Source organism: Dipodomys merriami, unplaced genomic scaffold (genome assembly GCF_024711535.1).
Source record: "Dipodomys merriami isolate MVZ:Mamm:240054 unplaced genomic scaffold, mDipMer1.0.p SCAF_20, whole genome shotgun sequence".
NCBI classification, from domain to species: Eukaryota; Metazoa; Chordata; class Mammalia; order Rodentia; family Heteromyidae; genus Dipodomys; species Dipodomys merriami.
Window position 1 is genome coordinate 26,979,855 of NW_027203382.1, and position 18,847 is coordinate 26,998,701.

General features: G+C 40.2%; 1 protein-coding gene across 1 annotated transcript in view; it reads left to right on the forward strand.

Moving 5' to 3' along the window:
- Slc30a5 (solute carrier family 30 member 5) overlaps positions 1 to 11,086 on the forward strand; it is a 33,365-nt gene extending 22,279 nt beyond the window's left edge. The window contains exons 10-16 of the mRNA XM_070031280.1: positions 149 to 357; positions 1,780 to 1,937; positions 3,173 to 3,302; positions 5,292 to 5,490; positions 6,755 to 6,981; positions 8,641 to 8,769; positions 10,294 to 11,086. Coding sequence (XP_069887381.1) covers positions 149 to 357; positions 1,780 to 1,937; positions 3,173 to 3,302; positions 5,292 to 5,490; positions 6,755 to 6,981; positions 8,641 to 8,769; positions 10,294 to 10,464 — 1,223 coding nt within the window. The 3' untranslated portion in view covers positions 10,465 to 11,086. The remainder of the gene's footprint in view (positions 1 to 148; positions 358 to 1,779; positions 1,938 to 3,172; positions 3,303 to 5,291; positions 5,491 to 6,754; positions 6,982 to 8,640; positions 8,770 to 10,293) is intronic.
- Positions 11,087 to 18,847: the final 7,761 nt, after the last annotated feature.

The following is an 18,847-nucleotide window of genomic DNA, read 5'->3' on the forward strand; positions in this document are numbered from 1 at the left end:
TCTTTATGGACTCAGATTTCCAAATTAGTTACTCACTTTTTAAAATATCTTCAGAGCTTGGATTCCAGTGCTTGTTCAGTTACCCTGTTGATTTTTGGTAGCTTCCACTTTTAAAAATGTGTAATGTTCCTTTTTTCTCTCTGTGTAGCTGCCAACATCTTATCATCTCCCTCTAAGAGAGGACAGAAAGGTACCCTTATTGGATATTCACCTGAAGGAACACCTCTTTATAACTTCATGGGTGATGCTTTTCAGCATAGCTCTCAGTCCATTCCGAGATTTATTAAGGAATCACTAAAACAAATTCTTGAGGAAAGTGACTCTAGACAGATCTTTTACTTCTTGTGCTTGAATCTGGTAAGATTTTTAAATATTAATGGTATATCTTAAAGCTCAATATTTTAGTTTTGACAGAATGGTATATTCTTTTTTTTTGGTCAGTCATGGGGCTTGAACTCTGGGCCTGGGCACTGTCCCTCAGCTCTTCATCTCAAGGCGAGCACTCTACCACTTGAGCCACATCGGCACTTCCGGTTTTCTAGTAGTTTATCCTGCCCGGGCTGGCTTTGAACCGCAGTCCTCAGATCTCAGCCTCCTGAGTAGCTAGGATTACAGGCATGAGCCATCAATGCCCGGCTGGTATATTCTTAATATTCCCCACTTTCTGATAGACGTAGGCTGTAATTTACATTTTCTTTAAATAGTAGAAAGATAGCAGGATAATAGTCTAAATAATTTTGAGGCATTTGAAGGTTATTAAATTGTGTTGTATCAATTGATAAAATTATAAGTTTATTTTTCTTTGCTTTTTTCTTTTTTTTTCTTTTTTTTTTGGCCAGTCCTGGGGCTTGAATCTCTGGGCTGTGGCACTGTCCCTAAGCTTTTGTGCTTAAGGCTAGCATTCTACCACTTGAACTACAGCTCTGCTTCCAGCTTTTTGTTGTTAATTGGCACTAAGAGTCCCATGGACTTTCCTGTCCTGGCTGGCTTCAAACTAAGATCCTCAGGGCTGGGAAGGTGGCTCAGTGGTAGAGTACTTGCTTTGCATGCGTGAGGCCCTAGGTTTGATTCCTCAGTACCACATAAGCAGAAAAAGCCAGAAGTGGTGCTGTGGCTCTAGTGGTATAGTACTAGCCTTGAGCTGAAACACTGAGGGACAGTGCCCAGGCCCAGAGTTCAGGCCCCACAATGGACAACAACAACAACAACAACAAAAAAACTAAGATCCTCAGTTCTCAGCCTCTTGATCAGCTAGGATTACAGGCGTGAGACACTAGCAACCAGATAATATAATAATTTTTTTTGTAGCTTTATATGTCTTTTTTTTTGGTGTTTTATATTTTTTAATAAAGTTTGTAATCCAATGGACACACAAAACAAAACTGCACTGAGGAAAACAGTTTCATAAATTAAACGAACCCAGGGCCTTGTGCGCGCCAGGTGGGCGCCCTTCCGCTGGGCTAAACCCCCAGCCCCAATATAATAGTTTTTATGAAGTTTTCTCTCCTTAAAGGATGTAGGTCACCACTAATGTTTTAGAATCTTCATTATCGATTTCCAGACATATAAGTAATATCTTTAAATAATTTATAAAATGTATATATTTGATTTAGTCTTTTACAGTTTATATGAAATCAAGTTTCTGGTATAAGTGTTAATTCACTAAAGAGGCAAAGAAAACTTGGGTAATTAAAAGTTAAACCTCATGATAAAGTTCTGATAAATCTGTTGAAACATTTCCCAACATATTCCTTCCATATATATTTTTAACATTTTTAGCTTTTTACCTTTGTGGAATTATTCTATGGCGTGTTGACCAATAGTCTAGGTCTGATCTCAGATGGATTTCACATGCTCTTCGACTGCTCTGCTTTGGTTATGGGACTTTTTGCTGCTTTAATGAGTCGATGGAAAGCAACTCGGATTTTCTCTTATGGGTAGGTATACTATTACAGTAACCATGAAAAAAATCTTAAGTACAGATTCTATATGTTACAATAAAATGCCATTTTTAAGATAATACACCACTTTTGCTAGGCACTAGTGGCTCTTATCTATAATCCTTGCTACTCAGGAGGCTGATATCTGGAGGATTTCAGTTTGGTACTAGCCTAAGAAGAAAAATCCATGAGATACCATCTCCAAAATAACCAGCAAAAAACAGGGCTAGAGGTAATAGCTCACGTAGAGAGCACCAGCCGAGCAAACAAGCCAAGCAAATGTGAGGCCCTGCATCAATTCCCAGTATCCCTTACTCCTTAAAAAAAAAAAAAGCACACTACTTTTTTTTTTTTTTTTGGTGCCATTCCTGGGGCTTGAATTTAGGACCATTGTACTGTCCCTAAGATTTTGTGATGAATGCTAGCCTAGCACTCTACCACTTGAGCCACAGCTCCATTTCTGGCTTTCTGTAGATTAATTGAGGATTAAATTTCACATACTTTTTCCATCCAGTCTGGCTTCAAACCTGATACTCAGATTGCAACCTCCTGAGTAACTAGGATTAAGGCATAACCTACTTGTGCCTTACTAATTTAGACCTATTCTAAATAAGCAAATTCAATTCATTCCCAACTATTATATTTTGAAAGATACATGAATGAAATATAGAAATAATTGTGGTAAAAAGCAAAACCTATCCCAACAAACGTAACAGAGTATTGATAACAATGGTTTAAAGGACAAATAACTTTTTGCTAAAAATTAAGAAAGTTTTTTTCATAAGACTGACGCTAAGGAAGGTCTTTGGGATATATAAGCATATAAAAAATTTCAACAAATACATGTATTTGTTTCCCAGCATTCACATAATATTTCCCAGCATTCATATAATATTTTAAATCTTAGGAATTTTCCGTTATTTTGTACTTCAGAAATCTAGACTTGTGCCGGGCGCTGGTGGCTCACGCCTGTAATCCTAACTACTCAGGAAGCTGAGATCTGAGGATCGCGGTTCAAAGCCAGCCCGGGCAAGAAAGACCGTGAGACTCCTATCTCCAATAAACCACCAGAAAACTGGAAGTGGCGCTGTAGCTCAAGTGGTAGAGCGCTCGCCTTGAGCTGAAGAGCTGAGGGACAACGCCCAGGCCCAGAGTTCAAGCCCCACGACCAACAAAAAAAAAAAAAAATCTAGACTTGTTTCATCACTTATAAATTGTTTTTATGTTTTTAGGTATGGTCGAATAGAAATTCTCTCTGGATTTATTAATGGACTTTTTCTAATAGTAATAGCTTTTTTTGTCTTTATGGAATCAGTGGCTAGATTAATTGATCCTCCGGAATTAGACACAAACATGTTAACAGTAAGTCATTTTCTATTCCTATTTGAATTTTTACTCAGATTTTCAATGTTGGGGTTGTTTATGGTTTACTGATCTAGGAAGTTTTCTTTTCTTTTTTTCCCTGTACCATTTTGAAGTCTAGGTCTGGACACTGTCCCTGAGCTTTTTTGATCAAGGCTAGCACTCTACCAAAAGCCACAGCTACACTTTTGGTTTACAGAGGGGGGTGGGGGGTCCACGGTTAGTTGGAGATAAGAGTTTCATGGAATGGGTCTGGTGGCTCGGTGGCTCAGTGGTAGAGCGCTTGCCTTGCATGCCTGAGGCCCTGGGTTCGATTCCTCAGCACCACCTAAGCAAAAAGAAAAAAGCCAGAAGTGGCGCTGTGGCTCAAGTGGTAGAGCACTAGCCTTGAGCTGAAGAGCTGAGGGACAGTGCCCAGGCTCAGAGTTCAGGCACCATGACTGGACCCAAAAAAAAAGAAGGTAAGGAGTTTCATGGATTTTCCTGCTTAGAACCACAATCCTCAGATCTCAGCCTGATGAGTAGCTAGGATTACAAGCATGAGCTACGGAGGAAGACGAGGAGGATTTTTATAAGCAGTATATGGTTTCATTCAAGCTCTTTAATCACCTACAAACTTATTTAAAGCTAACTAAATTTTTTTTCAAATTTTTTATTGTGATTAAGTGGTTACATAATTTCCCAAGTTTCACAGTATTGTGGGATAGTGATACTTAGTTAAAGTCACAAACACATTCTAACTTTCCTGGAGCAAATTGTCTATCACGGTCTATAACATTTATGAGTTCTATAAAGCTAACTAAATTTTAAAAGCTGGCAAACAAATGATTTGAGTCACAGGAAGGCATAACTAAGCTCCATACATTTTCTAAAGTAAACCTCCCTTCTTACTCCTGAGAAAAGTAGTTATAATTATCATCTCCCTATTTCAGTGTTTTATTTTTTAATATAACAAATAGATTTTGCAATAGGAAAAACTGGATAAGTAAATAACTACCTGAGTTGCTTTTCAAATTATTTTGTGAGAGAGAAGGAAAATCAAAATTATTTTGTGAGAGAGGAGGATAATCAAGGTTATTTATCCTTTGAAGATTTGTTTGGATTAGGTATTAAACTCGGGGCCTTGAGCTTGGTAGGCAAATACTCTACCATTTAAGCCACACCCCTTCTGATTTTTTTTTTTTCTGTTTTCTGAGATGGAGTCTAAATATGTAGTATGGTTAGCCTGGAAATTACTGTGTAGCCCAAGCAAGCCACAAATGCATAATCCTTTTCCCAAATGCTGTGATTATAGGCATGTAACTCCACATACAGCCTCCTTAGGAGATTTTTTTAACACCACTAGATCAAGATAATTTCATTACTTGGTTGAAAGGAAAAACTTGAGAAATTGCTATTATATATTTGCTTTTTCATTGTACCTTTTTACTTTGGAAATTTTTACTTTGAAGGCATAATAAGATTCTTTCTGGAATGAGGTAATAGATTATCATCATAACTTAAATTTACCTAGCAATACAAACAAGACTTTGAAGACAGATACATTTGCTGCAGTGAGCAGTACTTTCAAAGTCTTTAGCTGGGTATTAATGACTCATTCCTGTAATCGTAGGCTATTCAGGAGGCTGAGTTTGAGTTCTAAGGATCACGGTTCAAAGTCAGTGCAGGCAGGAAAGTCTGTTACTCCTGTTTTGGTTAATGAAAAAGCCAGAAGTACAGTTGTGTCTCAAGTGGTGAAACACTAGCCATGAGCAAAAAAGCTAAGGACAAAAAAAAAACTTTACATTAAGTATTTGTAAATAAGACATTAGCCAAGGACACATCGTTCTTTATTGCTTAAAGTAATTCCAAATCCTGTGCTGCTTAGATTTTACTATAAATGTTCCCAAAACTATGAACAAAAACATATATAATTGTATAATAACTTAAATAACAAGTCTATTTTTAAAATGACAAACTTAAAGGTTTTCTTTTCTCCTTTTTTGCTAGCCAGTCTCAGTTGGAGGGCTGATAGTAAACCTTATTGGTATCTGTGCCTTTAGTCATGCTCACAGCCACAGCCACGGAGCTTCTCAAGGAAGCTGTCACTCTGAGCACAGCCATTCTTATCATATGCACGGACACAGTGACCATGGGCATGGTCACAGCCATGGGCTCTCGAGTGGAGGCATGAATGCCAACATGAGGGGTGAGTCCTTGTGAGCTACTGTTCCTTCAACTGTGTTCTGAACTGATACCTTGTTTGGCTTTCTGGCAGCTTTATTTTTAAAAAACAGTATATGAATAAGAAAAGATTTGAAGGGGCTGGGAAGGTAGTTCAGTGGTAGACCGCTTGCCTTGCATGCATGAGGCCCTGGGTTCGATTCCTCAGCACCACATAAGCAAAAAGAAAAAAGCCGGAAGTGGTGCTGTGGCTCAAGTGGTAGAGTGCTAGCCTTGAGCTGAAGAGCTAAGGGACAGCGCTCAGGCCCAGAGTTGAGGCCCCACGACTGGACCCAAAAAAAAAAAGAAAAAAAGAAAAGATTTGAAGTCATATGCTATTAAAAAATTTGTCAGGAACCAAAAAAAAAAAAAATTTATTTATGTAAGTAAAATGTGACTGGGCACTGGTGGCTCATGCCTATAATCCTAGCTACTCATGAGGCTGAAATCTGAGGATCGAGGTTCACAGCCAGCCGGAGCAGGGAGCAGGGAGATCCGTGAGACTTATCTCCAATTAACCACCAGAAAACTGAAATGACATATCAAAGTAGTAGAGTACTAGCCTTGAGCAAAAAGAGCTTGGGGACATGGCCAGGACCCAAGTTAAAGCCCCATGACTGACCCAAAAAAAAGAGAGTGAAGAGCCAAAGATGTATCTCAGTGGTGTATAGCACTGGCCTAACATGTATAATGACCTGGATTATTATACCAGCACCACGAAAAATGCAGGACTGGAAATGTGGCTTAGTGGTAGAGTGCCTTCCATATATTAAGCCCTGGGTTCGATTCCTCAGTACCACATAAACAGAAAAGGCCAGAAGTGGTGCTGTGGCTCAAGTGGTAGACTGCTAGCTCTGAGCAAAAAGCTCAGGGACAGTGCCCACGCCCTGAGTTTAAGCCCCAGGACTGGCAAAAAGAAAAATGCATTTGTTTATAAATGTCAATTTTAATTATAATTACACCAGAAAATAAAATAACTTGGTTCAGAACATGTTTAGGAAGCCTTCCTAAACAGATCACACTGTCCTAAGACTTACTACATTGTGTCTTAGTTGCCCACCTCCTTTAAGAACATTTTTACTGCACTTGAATACACTCCCTAAGAAAACAACCCTGTTTTAGTCATTTTGTAGTACCAGACACTAATTTGGTGTGTGGTGCCTAGAGGGTACCCAGCAATATTGTAAAATAGATTAGAAAATACTAAATTAAATGCATCTTAATTTTTAATGTTCTCATTTTACTTATAGGCGTATTTCTACATGTTTTGGCCGACACACTTGGAAGTATTGGTGTGATAGTATCCACAGTTCTTATAGAGCAGTTTGGATGGTTCATTGCTGATCCCCTCTGTTCTCTTTTTATTGCTGTATTAATATTCCTTAGTGTTATCCCACTGATTAAAGATGCCTGCCAAGTTTTACTTCTGAGACTACCACAAGAACATGAAAAAGAACTACATACAGCTTTAGAAAAGGTAATATAAATAATTACTTCACTATTTTTCCCTTTAAAAATAGCATTTAAGATTGAAAAAGTAAAAAAAAAAAAAAAAAGATTGAAAAAGTAGCTCTAACAAGAAATGTGCAGGCCAGGTTGCTTGCTGGTAGCTCACACCTGTAATCTTAGCCACTCAGGAGGCCAAGATCTGAGGATCATGGGTTAAAGCCAGCTGTGGCAGGAAAGTCCATGAGACCCTTACCTCCAAAAGCCAGCAGTGGAGATGTTAGTGGAATGCTAAGAGACAGCCCTGCTCCTATGCTCAAGCCCCAATTCAGGTACCACCACTACCCCAAAAATAAAAAAAATATGCACAGTAGTAATGAAAAAAATACAGTTTTACTTAAGGAACATAAAAACAGGAACTGAATAAATAAAGAAACATCTTTTTTTTTTTTTTTTTTTTTTGGGGGTCCGGTCATGGGGCCTGAACTCTGGGCCTGGGCGCTGTCCCTCAGCTCTTCAGCTCAAGGCTAGCGCTCTACCACTTGAGCAGAGCCACAGCGCCACTTCCGGCTTTTTTTTTTGGGTGGGGTCCGGTCATGGGGCCTGAACTCTGGGCCTGGGCACTGTGCCTCAGCTCTTCAGCTCAAGGCTAGCACTCTACCACTTGAGCCACAGTGCCACTTCTGGCTTTTTTCTTTTTGCTTATGTGGTACTGAGGAATCGAACCCAGGGCCTCAGGCATGTAAGGTAAGCGCTCTACCACTGAGCCAACCACGATACATTATCTTAAATAGGAAGACTATATTATGAAGATGTTGATTTCCTAATCTTTTTTTTTGGTCAGTGGTAGGGCTTGAACTCTGGGCTTGGGGACTGTCCCTAAGCTTTTCAGCTCAAGACGAGCCCTCTACCACTTGAACCACTTCGCCACATCAGTTTTCTGATGATTAATTGGAGATAAGAGTCTCTTGGACTTTCCTGCCCGGGCTGGCTTTGAACTGTGACCCTCAGATCTCATCCTCCCAAATAGCTAGGATTACAGGCATGAGCCACCAGCATCTGGCTATGACCATATATTTTAAGCAGTTCTCAGGCTGAGAGTATGGCTCAAGTGGTAGAGTGCCTACCTAGCAAGTTTGAAGCCCTGAGTTCCAAATTATGAAAAAGTACTTCCTTAACTAGCCCCAAACCTATTATCAGATTCACACTGAAGCAAGTTATAAATCTTCAAATAGAGCTGTCTAAAGTCCTTAATATAAATAAAATTATACATACATTCCCATTCACAAGACATTTTTTTGGTTGTTGGTTTTTTGTGGGTTTTTTTGGTCAGTTGTGGGGCTTGAACTCTGGCCCTGGGTGCTGTCCCTCAGCTCTTCAGCTCAAGGCTAGTGCTCTGACACTTGAGCCACAACACCACTTCCGGTTTTCTGGTGGTTAATTTGACATAACAAACTTTCCTGCCTGGGCTGGCTTTGAACAGCGATCCTCAGATCTCAGTCTCATGGGTAGCTAGGATTATAGGCATGAACCACTGGCACCCAGCTTTTTTTTTTTTTTTTTAAATTCGGCTTAATAATGCTTCTTATAGAATGAGAAATATGTGTTTACTTCCTAGCAGAAATTTCCCATTGAGTTGAGTAAATTAGTCTTTAAAGTCATTAATATTATCTCTCCTTTTATATGACAGATACAGAAAATTGAAGGATTAATATCATACCGAGACCCTCATTTTTGGCGTCATTCAGCCAGTATCGTAGCAGGAACAATTCATATACAGGTGACATCTGATATGCTAGAACAAAGAATAGTACACCAGGTAATAATAGTTCATTGTAAATCATAAAATTGCACACACCATCACATGACTTAGTATTCATTAAATACCAATCTTGGCCAAGTGCTGTGGTTCATTCCTACAAACCTAGTTACTCAGGAGGCTGAGATCTGATGATTGTGCTTCAAAAAACCAGCCTAGGCAGGAAAGTCCATGAGACTTATCTCCAATTAAGTACCAAAAAACAGAAGTGGAGCTTTGGCTCAAGTTGTAGAGCACTCACCTTGAGCACAAAAGCTCAGGACAGCGCCCATACCCTGAATTCAAGCTACAGGAACAGCACCAAAAAATATATGTGTATCTCAGTTTTTTATCAGTGAAGAACAATATATATTGTATATCACTTACATATAACAACTTATTTTTACATCTAAATGTTTTATATTAAAAACTATTAAAGTGAAGTTTTAACATTGAAAGGATAGGCTTAAATTAATCTAAAATTCTTTATCATCTCTCTGGGTTGTCCTAGTAGATAATATAACCCTAAATTAATGATAATGATATTTATGTTGGCATGGTATATGCTATATTTGGAGACAGGGATCGAAACCATCTCTGCTAGACATAACAGATTGAAAGCCTTTTTTGTTGTTGTTGTTATTGTTGGCCATGGGACTTGAACTCTGGGCCTGGGCGCTGTCCCTCAGCTCTTCAACTCCAGGCTAGTGCTCTACCACTTGAGCCACAGCGCTACTTCGGTTTCCTGGTAGTTTATTGGAGATTAAGAGTTTCATGGACTTTGAACCATGATCCTCAGATCTCAGCCTCCTGAGTAGCTAGGATTACAGGCATGAGCCACTGGCACTTGGCTGAAAGCCTTTTGTTTTTAAATGTCTTCAATAATTTAATGATCCTACAGATTCTATCTAACATTTTAGCTGAGTCATATTCTTTTCTTTTTCTCCCAGTCCTGAGGCTTGAACTCAGGACCTGGGAACTGTCCCTGAACTTTCTTTTGCTCAAGTCTAGCACTTTACCACCTGAGCCACCTGAGCTTTACTTCTGGTTTATTGGTAGTTTATTGGAGATAAGAGTCTCACAAGCCAGCGTCAGTGCCTCACACCTGTAATCCTAGCGACTCAAGAGGCTGAGATCCTAAGGATTGTGATCCAAAGCCAGCCCGAGCAGAAAAGTACATTAGACTCCTATCTCTAATAAACCACTGAGAAAAAGCTGGAAGTAGTACTGTGGTTCTAGTGATAGAGCATTAGCCTTGAGCACAAAGAGGTTCAAGGATAGTGCCCAGGCCTAAGTTCAAGCCCTAGGACCAGCAAAAAAAAAGTCTCACAGATATTACTGCCTAGTCTAGCTTTGAACCACAATCATCCGACCTTAGCCTCCTGAGTTGCTAGGATTACAGGCATGAGCCACTGATGCCCAGCTCTGAATCATAACTATTGGGATGACTTATCTTAGACTATCAACAACTACACATTTGTGATATTAATTAAAGGTGTGTCCTAAATGCATTACTCTGAATAAATGTCTGAATTTTTATAACAGGTTACAGGAATACTTAAAGATGCTGGAATAAACAATTTAACAATTCAAGTGGAAAAAGAGGCATACTTCCAACATATGTCTGGCCTAAGTACTGGATTTCATGACGTGCTGGCTATGACAAAACAAATGGAGTCCATGAAATACTGCAAAGATGATACTTACATCATGTGAGATAACTCAGGAATTGCTCCTATGGTGTGAACAATGAAAATTCAGTGATGTAGTGTTGGTAATATTGTCAAAAGAATGAAAATTGCATATAATAGTACAAAAACTTAAAACTCCCTACTATTGGATCAAGGAGTCTCTAAAAATTTAGACCCAGAATGAAGCATTTATTGTACAAGAAAAATCACTATTTAAATTATGTGTATGAAAGAAAAGTTTGACCCATCATCTTCCAAGATGGACACATAATGATGGATTCTAGTGAAGACCAAAACTTCTTTTTGTGCATTTACTTTGTATTGGAAAGCATCTCCACTATAAATATGTATTTACATGTATATTACAAAGACTAAATGAAAAATTTTTAAGCCATTTTTTGCATAACCCAAGGATAAAATAGGAATAAAATCTCTATATTTATGGATTTTTCTGTATATAAAACTGATTTCTTAATTATAACTTAAATCCACTAAGTAAAGTCTGTATTGCCACTTGAAATGTAAACTAAGTTATTTGGAGACACTTAAAACCATCCCTTTGAAAGAAACAATAGAGAATCATAACAGTTTTTGATGTATTACAAGACCAACCACTCTGTTAAATAAATTTTTTTTACTTTTGTTAACATTTGCAAATGAATAATTAATTTATGACGGTTGAGAGCTTACACTAAGTTGTGTCCACATTACTCACTTGCCATCTTCCTCCAAAGTACAATATTTTATTTCTTACCAAGCATTTGGTCTTCCAGCTGCTCACCAAGCTGGTATCCCAGCAAGCAGGCTCTTCATCTGTTCCTTTACCTCCCTATGTGGAACAGCCAGTTGAGAGAATCAAATAATAGCCAACTTGGAGATGAATTCTATACCTGTAGGTAAAACTAGTTTCTAGAAAATGTAGATATATAAGAAACATCAAATCAGCTGCCAGTGACTCATGTCTATAATCCTAACTACTCAGGAGGCTGAGATCTGAGGATTGAGGGCTGAGACCCATCAAAAAGCTGGAAATGGAGCTGTGTTTCAAGTGATAGAGTGCCAGTGAAAAAGCTTAGCAAAACTTTTAAGTCCCTGTATTCAAGGCCCACTCTTATCCCCCCAAAAAAAAACATATCAATATTAAGCATTTAGATACCATGGAACAAAAATTACCCCCTATAGTGATTCCTAATTTATACTTCTAATTTTGTGTAGTCTGAAAAGACTATATTCCGTTTTAAAAATACCAAAGAATGTTGTCCTAAAGGAGCTTTCAAGTATTTAGAGTATCTAAATACTTTAATTCTTCTACTAGGAATTTTGATAAATAGGATGAATTTAGTATGGATACTATTTTCTTTACTATAATGCCATATATGTATTGTAAATCATATTTTTGCTTACCAATTATGTAAGGGGGGTTAGAAATTTGTTGTTACTTTGCACATTTTCTGGTCCATAATCTTTGGACATATTAAAATTTTTGAGTGGTGGGAAAATAATTGTATATTGATGTTTTTATACCTTAAAAAGGGAGCCAGAAATGTAGCTTGAATATTTGAGCCTTTAATTTAGCCTCTGTAAGTCCCTGGGTTTATTCCCGAGAACTCCCCAATAAAAGTAACAGGTCTTTTAGCTGGGGACCATGGCTAAAGTGGTAGAATGTTTGCCTAGCAACCAAGAGGCTCTGGAAACAAATTTTTTTCAAAAAGCAGATATAATTAAAGTAAATATTATACCAATTTTTAAATCATGATTTCCCCTAGAAGGCAAAGAAATAATGTGATTGAGAGTGATAATTATCAGGGCCACACACTGGTGACTCACACCTGTAATCCTAGCTACTCAGGAGTCTGAGATCTGAAGATTGCACTTTGAAGCCGCCCAGATATAAAAATCCATGAGACTCTTATCTCCAGTAAACTACTCAGAAAAAGCTGGAAGTGCCGGGCACTGGTGGCTCACACCTGTAAACCTAGTTACTCAGGAGGCTGATATCTGCGGGTTGTAGTTAAAAGCCTGGCCAGGCAGGAAAGTCTATGAGACTCTTAACTCCAATTAACCACCAGAAAACTGGAAGTGGTGCCATGGCTTAAGAGGTAGAATGCTAGCCTGGAGCACAAAGAGGCTCAGGGACAGTGCCCAGGGCCAGAGATCAGGACCAAGAAAAGAAAAGGCTGGAAGTGGGGCTGTGGCTCAAGTGGTAGAACACTGTCCTTGAACAAAAGAATCTCAAGTGGGCTGAGAATGTGGCTTAAAGGTAGAGTACTTGCCTAGCATGCATGAAGCCCTGAGTTCAATTCCTCAGTACCACATAAACAGAAAAAGCCAGAAGTAGCACTGTGGCTCAAATACTAGAGGGCTAGTCTTGAGCAGAAGAAGCTCAGGGACAGTGCCCAGCCCCTGAGGTCAAGCCCCAGGACCAGCAAAAAATAAATAAATAAAAGAGGGTGAACAAAGGCAGACCAGAAGAAGGCAAAAGGTGCAGGTAAAAAGTAGGAAAGCCCCAAATGGAAAGTGCCAGGCCTCTATTACTATAAGGAAATAAGCCCTCTTGTGGTACTTTATCCCTAATTCATAAAGTCAATAAAATCTCAAATTGAGCCAGGCACCAGTGGCTCATGCTTGTAATCCTAGCTACTCAGGAGGCTGAGATCTGAGGATTGCCGTTCCAAGCCAGCCTAGACAGGAAAGTCCATGACTCGTAGCTCCAATAAACCACCTGAAAACCAGAAGTGGCGCTGTGGCTCAAGTGGCAGAGCGCTAGCCTTGAGCTGAAGAGCTGAGGGACAGCGCCCAGGCCCAGAGTTTCCCATAACCGACAAAAGTCTCAAATCAATAGTCATTAGGAACAAAAAGGATAATGTATGTGAAAAATCATTAAGTTGAAAGGAACTAAACTTGAGAAATCATTAAGTTTGACTTTAAAGGTAGCTTTCATTAATTTTGTGTGCGTGAGTTGTGGGGACTGAACTCGGCCTAGGTGCTGTCCCTCAGCTCTTCAGCTCAAGGCTAGCACTCTACCACTTGAGCCACTTCCAGCTTATGTGGTGCTGAGGAATCAAATCCAGGGCCTCATGCATGCAAAGCAAGCACTCTACCAGTGAGCCTCCTTCCCAAACCCCTGAATCATTTCTTAATTCCACTTTTCATAAATGATCCTTGGGAAAGAAATGTGAAAAAGATAAATCAAGCAAGGCACCGGTGGCTCACACCTATAGCCAGATATATAGATACATCTAGATAGATAGAGCCTAGTTTTTTGTTTGTATTATATAAGTAAACAAGCCCAATACCTGTGATTCATGTCTGTAATCCTAGCTGCTCAGGAGGTTGAAATCAGGATTCTGCTTTAAAGCCAGCCTGGGCAGACAGATCTGGGAAAGTACTACCTTCAATTAACCACTAAAAAGCTAGAAGTGGTGGTGTGGCTGAAGTAGTAGAGTACCATCCTTGAGCAGAAAAATGATAAGCAAGAGCACAAAGCCCTGAGTTCAAGCCCCAGTTCCAGCATGATGTTGGGGTGGAGAGCCGAAGGAGGAATAGGACAACAAAGAAGCTTGATCAAGAGAATGAGAAAACAAGCAATGGATTAGAAAAAGAATATTTTTGTTGTTGTGGAGTTTGAACTCAGCCTTGGTGCTGTCCCTCAGCTCTTCAGCTCAAGGCTAGCACTATACCACTTGAGCCACAGCACCACTTCCAGCTTTCTGGTGCTTTATTGGAGATTAGAGTCTCAGGGACTTTCCTTCCCAGGCTAGCTTTGAACAGCAATCCTCAGATCTCAGCCTCCTTGAGTAGCTAGGATTACAGGCGTGAGCCACCAGCGCCCATCAAAAAATATTTTTTAAAAACACATTTGACATAAGACTTGTGATTTGATCATAGAAATAACTCAAAACTCATAATAAGGCACAAACATCTGGACAAAAGAGCTGGATACAGTGGTACACACCTAAACTCCCAGCTACTTGGGAAGCTGAAACTAAAGGATCAAGCACTCAGAGTCAGCCTCGGCAACAATACTTCATTCAAAAAAGGGGGGGAGAGGCAAAACTCCTGAACAGAAATCTATTTATTTATATATTTATTTATTTATTTTGTCGTCATGGGACCTGAAGTCTGTGCCTGGGTGCTGTTCCTCAGCTCTTCAGCTCAAGGCTAGCGCTCTACCACTTGAGCCACAGAACCACTTCCAGCTTTTTCTGCTTATGTGGTGCTGAGGAATCAAACCCAAGGCCTCATGAATGTGAGGTAAACACTCTACCACTGAACCACCTTCCCAGCCTGAACAGAAATCAGAGATGAAGAGATGATTTTTTTTAAAGCATATTAAAAGATGCTCAACCACATATGTCATTAGAGGATAACTCAGGCTAGAGATGTAGGCTAGAGGCTGTGGATTCCATCTCTAGCACCACAAAACAATAAAAACGATTTATCACTGTCAATCCCATGGCTAAAACCTAAACTAAAAATAAAACCTAGCAATATCAAAACACTGCCAAGGATGTGGAACAACAGATACTTAATTCATTGCTAATGGGAATTTTAAAAATGGCAAAGCTACTTTAGAAGACAGTTGGCAGTTTCTCACCAAACCAAGTTCATGTTTATCATATAATTCAGTACCCTCTCTGGTATTTACTCAAATGAATTTAAAACCTGTGTCCACAAAAAAAAAAAACTACATAGATATGTTAATGACAAGCCTGCAAAGCCTGGCACTCATGCCTGTAATCCTAGCTACTCATGAGACTGAGATCTGAGGATCACAGTTCAAAGCCAGCCCAGTCTGAAAAGTCTCTGTGAGCCTCTTATCTCCAATTAACTACCAGAAAACTGGAAGTGGCGCTGTGGCTCAAGTGGTAGAGTACTCGCTTTGAGCTTAAGATGCAAGGATAGTGCCAAGGCCCAGAATTCAGGCTCCATGACCAACAAAAAAAAAAAAAATTTTTTTTTTATTTAGAAAGAAACAATTTCTATCGGGTACTAGAGGCTCATATCTGTAACCTAGCTGAAGAGGCTGAGATCTGGGGATCATTGTTCACAAGTGTTAATAACAGCTTTATTCATAACTGCCAAAACTGGGCAGCAAAGAAGATGTCCTTCAATAGGTAACGTGATAAAATGTGTATATCCAGACAATGAAATATTATTCAGCGCTAACATATAAGTGAACTATAAGGCTAAGAACGGACCTGGAAGAACCTTAAATATTTAAGTGAAAGAAGTTAGTTTAAAAGCACTACTGTGAGACAACCCTGAGATACCACCTTACCCCAGTCAGAATAGCCCACATCCTAAAATCAGCCAACGACAAACGCTGGAGGGGATGCAGAGAAAGAGGAACCCTATTACACTGCTGGTGGGAATGTGGGTCCTCGGAAAGCTAACTATTGGGTCTGGGAAGGTGGCTCAGTCGTAGAGTACTTGCCTTGCATGCATGAGGCCCTGGGTTCAATTCCTCAGCACCACATAAGCAGAAAAAGCCAGGAGTGGCTCTGTGGCTCAACTGGTAGCGCACTAGCCTTGAGCTGAAGAGCTGAGGGACAGCACCCAGGCCCAGAGTTCAGGCCCACGACTGACAAAAAAAAAAGAAAGCTAACTATTGATCTCCCCTGTGACCCAGCCATACCACTCCTAGCATCCATCCTCAACAACAGGAACCAGTATACAAGGATACATGCACCTCCATTATTGCAGCACTGTTCACAATAGCCAGGATACGGAAACAACCCATATGCCCACCACAGATAAATGGATCAAAACATTGTGGTGTCTATTCACAATGCAATATTATGCAGCCATTGGAAAGGACAAAACAATGGCATTTGCAGGAAAATGGATGGAATTAGAAGAAATTATGCTGAGTGAGGAAAGCCAAGAGCAGAGAGACAAATGGCACATGGTCTCCCTGATAAGTGGATGTTAAATCCAAAATGTAAGATGATACAACAAAGTTAACAAGACTTGAGAAACAAAGGACTTCCACTCATCTGGTCCAATCACTACTAAATAACCTCATGCTGCTGGTCACATATATGGTATGTATGCACACACCAGAGGGAAACCAGGAGGACGACACAGAACTAGAGGGAATCAGGGAAAAACATACAACAGCAGGACCATCAGCTGCACTGGACATTGATCAAAACGAACTAAACAACTCAATGGCGGTGGGAGGGAGGGAACAAATGGGAAAGAGGGAATAGCTGACACTATGCAAAAGGAAAGGAATGTACATATCATCCTATGTGGAAGAAATAACTGTATTGTCAAAGCTCATAGAACACATAAAACTTGATAGACCACGATAGACCATTTGCCCCATGAAAGTTAGAATGTGTTTGTGACTTTAACTAAGCATCACTATCCCACAATACTGTGAAATGTGTGAAATAATGTAATCCATCGCAATAAAGAATTTGAAAATAAATAAATAAACACACTACTGTTTGTTCTAACTCTCAGCCATTCTGGGAAAAAAAAAATCAGTGGTCGCAAAAAATTTAGAAGGAGAAGTGAATATGTGTTGTATGATATTTCATTGTTTGGGGTTTGTTTTTTTCTTTTTGTGCTCATCCTGAGGCTTAAACTCAGGGCCTTGGCACTGTCTTTGAGGCTCTTTATGTTCAAAGCTAGTACTCTACCATTTGATCTACAGTGCTGCTTCTGCTTTTTTCTGAGTTTTTTGTTTGTTTGTTTTGTCAGTCGTGGGGCCTGAACTCTGGGCCTGGGCACTGTCCCTCAGCTCTTCAGCTCAAGGCTAGTGCTCTATCACTTGAACCACAGCACCATTTCTGGCTTTTTCTGCTTATGTGGTGCTGAGGAATTGAACCCAGGGCTTCATGCATGAAAGGCAAGCACTCTAGCACTGAGCCACCTTCCCAGCCCCTTTCTGAGTTTATTAGAGATAAAAGTCTCATGGGCAGCCGGGCGCTGGTGGCTCACGCCTGTAAATCCTAGCTACTCAGGAGGCTGAGATCTGAGGATCGCGGTTCAAAGCCAGCTTGGGCAAGTGAGACCGTGAGACTCCTATCTCCAATAAACCACCAGAAAATGGGAAGTAGCTCAAGTGGTAGAGCGCTCGCCTTGAGCTGAAGAGCTGAGGGACAGCGCCCAGGCCCAGAGTTCAAGCCCCACGACCGACAAAAAAAAAAAAAAGTCTCATGGGCCTTGCTGCCCAAGCTGGCTTTGAATCCCAGTCCTTATATCTCAGCCTCCTGAGTCACTAGGATTACAGGAATGAGCCATAGGCACCTGGCTTTGCTTGGTTTTTTGTGTGCCTCTGTGTGCCAATCCTGTAAATGGTAGATATATGTCATTTTATATTTGTCAAAATCCATAGAACATACAACATGAATAGTAAACTTAAAGCCTGTAACCTCAGTACTCCAGTGTCAGATGCAGTAGGAGAGTTCTAGGCCAGCCTGGGCTTTGTGTATAACAAAACCCTGTTTCATAAAACAGAAGTAATAAATATGGGATGCCTATATGTGAACTATGGGCTTCAGGGGATGGTGCATCCATATTACAAAAGTCCATTCTGGTGTACTATGTTGGTAGTAGGGAGTTGTGCCTGTAAGCTGTCTACTTTCTTCTCAATTCTGCTTTTGTTTTGGGGGTGGGGGCAGTCCTGGGGCTTGAACTCAAGGGCTATGCACTGTCCTTGAGCTTCTTTTGCTCAAGGCTAGCACTCTACCACTTGAGCCACAGCACCACTTCCAGCTTTTTCTGTTTATATGGTACTAAGGAATGGAACCCAGGGCTTCATGCATGGGAGGCAAGCACTCTACCACTAAGCCACATTCCCTGCCTCAATTCTGCTTTAAGTTTGAAAGTACTCTTAAAGCCATGTGCCGATGGCTCAGGCTTGTAATTCTAGCTACTCAGAAGGCTGAAATCTGAGGATCACAGTTCAAAGCCAGCCCCAGCAGGAAAATCCGTGAGACTCATCTCCTATTAACCACCAGAAAACCGGAAGTGGCACTGTGGCTCAAGTGGTAGAGCACCAGCCTTGAGCTGAAGAGCTGAGGGACAGTGCCCAGGCCCAGAATTCAAGCCCCATGACCAACCAAAAAAAAAAAAAGAAAGAAAGAAAAGAAGAAAGTAAAATAAAAATTACTGGCACATAGTATTTGATTACTAAATATATAATTTTGTATGGCAATCTATTACTAAGACTGATTTTTTTTTTGGGGGGGGGGGGTGGAGGGTCCAGTCATGAGGCCTGAATTCTAGGCCTGGGTGCTGTTCCTCAGTTCTTCAGCTCAAGGCTAGTGCTCTACTACTTGAGCCACAGCGCCATTTCCAGCTTTTTTCTTTTTGCTTATGTGGTGCTGAGGAATCAAACCCAGGGCCTCATGTATGCAAGGCAAGCGCTCTAACACTGAGCCACCTTCCCA